The sequence below is a fragment of the Trachymyrmex septentrionalis genome, unplaced genomic scaffold (genome assembly GCF_001594115.1).
Source record: "Trachymyrmex septentrionalis isolate Tsep2-gDNA-1 unplaced genomic scaffold, Tsep1.0 scaffold19, whole genome shotgun sequence".
In the NCBI taxonomy this organism is placed as follows: domain Eukaryota; kingdom Metazoa; phylum Arthropoda; class Insecta; order Hymenoptera; family Formicidae; genus Trachymyrmex; species Trachymyrmex septentrionalis.
Genome location: NW_017305071.1, coordinates 1,389,911 through 1,392,714, shown reverse-complemented (window position 1 = coordinate 1,392,714; position 2,804 = coordinate 1,389,911). Strand labels below are relative to the sequence as shown.

The following is a 2,804-nucleotide window of genomic DNA, read 5'->3' as shown; positions in this document are numbered from 1 at the left end:
ATATATATGTATACATATATGTATACACTCATGTAATAGAATATGACAGAAAGACAAGAAAAATATAAATTTTAATAAGTTTAAGAATTTATCTTTTTATAAGAAAAATTTTAAAATTATACATAAATTATTTATCTTTTATATCAAACAATTTATAATTAAATAACATTTAAATTGTTTAAATTCTAATGACAACTTAAGTAGCATATTCCTAAATGGTTATAAAACATTAAATAAGTTAAAAAACATGTAATAATTATATATGTATAATATACATAATAAACCAAGTACATACTACTTAGGAAATTCTCTAAAATTATATGACAATTTAATACTTTTCTGAAGAAGTCATTGTTAAATCCGTTCTATTATAAATATAATTCCTAAATTGTGTTAAGCTATTTTATATTTCATTTTCTTACTTGTTTGCTCGTGTTTGCTGTGCTTTTTGAATGGTCATGATTTGTTGCGCTACAACGGATAAAACTTCGACATTGATTCGATTGAATTCATCGAAACACGCCCATGCACCGGTGCTGTGTAACATTACAAAATGTTGGATTTAATTAAGTGCTAACTATTAAAATTTATTGATTTATGATGTTAACGTAACTTTCACGTTACAAAATGCTAATGATATGTTATAAGTATGTACTCGTATGTATGATAATACTTATAAATTACCTGGCAAGTCCTTTAAAAAATTTGCCCATAGATTGAAAGTTCAGTTGATTAGAACAATTAAAAACTACGCACTGAATTGCGAATACTTTTGCAAGATCCTTTGTAGTTTCCGTTTTACCGGTGCCTGCCGGTCCAGTTAATGCACCACCGAATTTCAAATGCAATGCACTGATAAGAGTAAGGTAGCAGCGCTCGGTCAATGGTGTAATCACCAATCTTCCATTATTACCTAAATATTCGTATCTACAAAAAACATAAAAAATATAATAACTTTAATAATGTAGAATTTATTAAAGATAGATTTCCATTGAAACCAAATTAACAAGCAAAGTAAGTTGATTTTCTAAATTAAATTAATGATTTTTTAAAATTAACTTTTGAATTTTAATTGAATTATAAATTAACATTTCGTTAGCACACATGTTTTGCTAACTTTATGTAATGCATAGATACAAATTCGTACCACGCATCTTTGGCAGCTCATAACTCACAAGATAATTTGATACAGTTTTCATTTTAAGAAAAAATAGGTAAAGAAACTGTATTTCAGTTATGTAAATGTCGGAAATAATTGATCAAATAATTAGTAAAAAATCTGTTAAACTAAAATTCTGAAAAAATTTCATTTTTTGTAATAATTATTTTATGTAATCATGTTTATCAGAATTTAAAAATTCAAACTCTGTTTATTGGACTCCTTGAGGAAGATTTTAATTTCAGTAATGTTCTCATTTTCTTATATGATAAAAAGAACATTATAAAAAGAAAAATAATGTTAAACTAAGAGAAAAATTTAAGAATACATATTTTGTATGGAAAATACGTATTTTGTATGGAGAGTACATATTTTGTATGAATAATATTTAAAGTTGGTAATATGGCTTCAAGAAGGAACTTCTTATTTAGATGCTACATTCTAGGAAATTATGACAGCTTTCTAAGATCTTGTAATACCTTTTTTATATAAAATAAGCATTAAAGAGATACTCTGAAATAGTATCTGTATCTTAAATTGAGTTTAGGAATATAATTAGAGTGTCATCAGATTCATAGAGAGACAACGAGTAGTCGTTAAAGAGGTTTTCTTATTTATAGTATAGAAGAGATAAACAATTTCGAACAAGCACGTAAGTTTTAATCTATTTACAAACTTTGTTATTTCGTTAGCTACATACTTGTTTTAGTGCAATAATTTAATACATTATACATTATTATAATACTTCTATAAAATTTAGTAAGAAAGTTAATATATTTAAACTTATAAATTATCTCTCTTAAAAACTATCATTCTATTGAAATCTATAATTACATTTAACTTTTTTTTGTCAAAACCAGTTTTAACATTTATTAACAGTTGTACCTCTTTTCTCGATAGTTTTGGTAACATTTATCATATAAACCTACTCATATGGAAATTCAGCATTTATCGCGCAAATCTTCAAATCCTTGTTATTAACCCAATAATATCGTAATTGAGAGATCCACTCGAATTCGTTGATATCGATTGATCTCTCTTGAATCAATTTATACAAAACATCCTTGGCGTGAATTTCAATTGTCATTACGGCTTCCAGCATTAATCTTTGTACTTCAGTTTGCGGACCGCGTATTAACTTTTGCAATTCTTCAAGCTATAAAATATTACTCAAGCATATACTGTTATGGGCCAGTTATTCTTTACTTATTAGAAAATGAGAAAAAAACAATAATTAAACTATTTTTAATGAACAGTAAATGAACATATGTACCCAGCTATCTCTTTATTTTCTCAAGAAAAGAAGTTTTCGATTTCACGCTCATTATGCTCATTAATATTATGAACAGTATCAAGTTTCAAAGAATCGAGTTGACCCTTTACTTTGAGTAACTGTTGAATTTTTTATTGCATAAGAGAATGTCATTATACTAGAGAAATTGTTGAGAGATGGATTTACTTAATGATTTTTAAATAAAATAATGCAAGTATAAAGAAATATAAGCGAGAATGAAAAAACAAGAAAAAGATACGCTTTTTAATACAATCGATTTTAAAATGCAACACGTTTTAATGTTCTCGAGATTTTTAAGTAGAAGCAAAATATAACACTAGCAAACATTTATTCAATTGTATGAAAATATTA

The 2,804-nt window shown here is 25.7% G+C and overlaps 1 protein-coding gene across 3 annotated transcripts in view; it reads right to left on the bottom strand.

The window, feature by feature from the left end:
* LOC108746866 (dynein heavy chain 1, axonemal-like) overlaps positions 1-2,804 on the bottom strand; it is a 94,175-nt gene that overhangs the window by 81,835 nt on the left and 9,536 nt on the right. For all 3 annotated transcript variants that reach the window (XM_018483909.1, XM_018483910.1, XM_018483911.1), the window contains 3 exons: positions 2,089-2,315; positions 685-927; positions 423-536 (listed from right to left, as the gene is read on the bottom strand). In XM_018483909.1, coding sequence (XP_018339411.1) covers positions 423-536; positions 685-927; positions 2,089-2,315 — 584 coding nt within the window. The remainder of the gene's footprint in view (positions 1-422; positions 537-684; positions 928-2,088; positions 2,316-2,804) is intronic.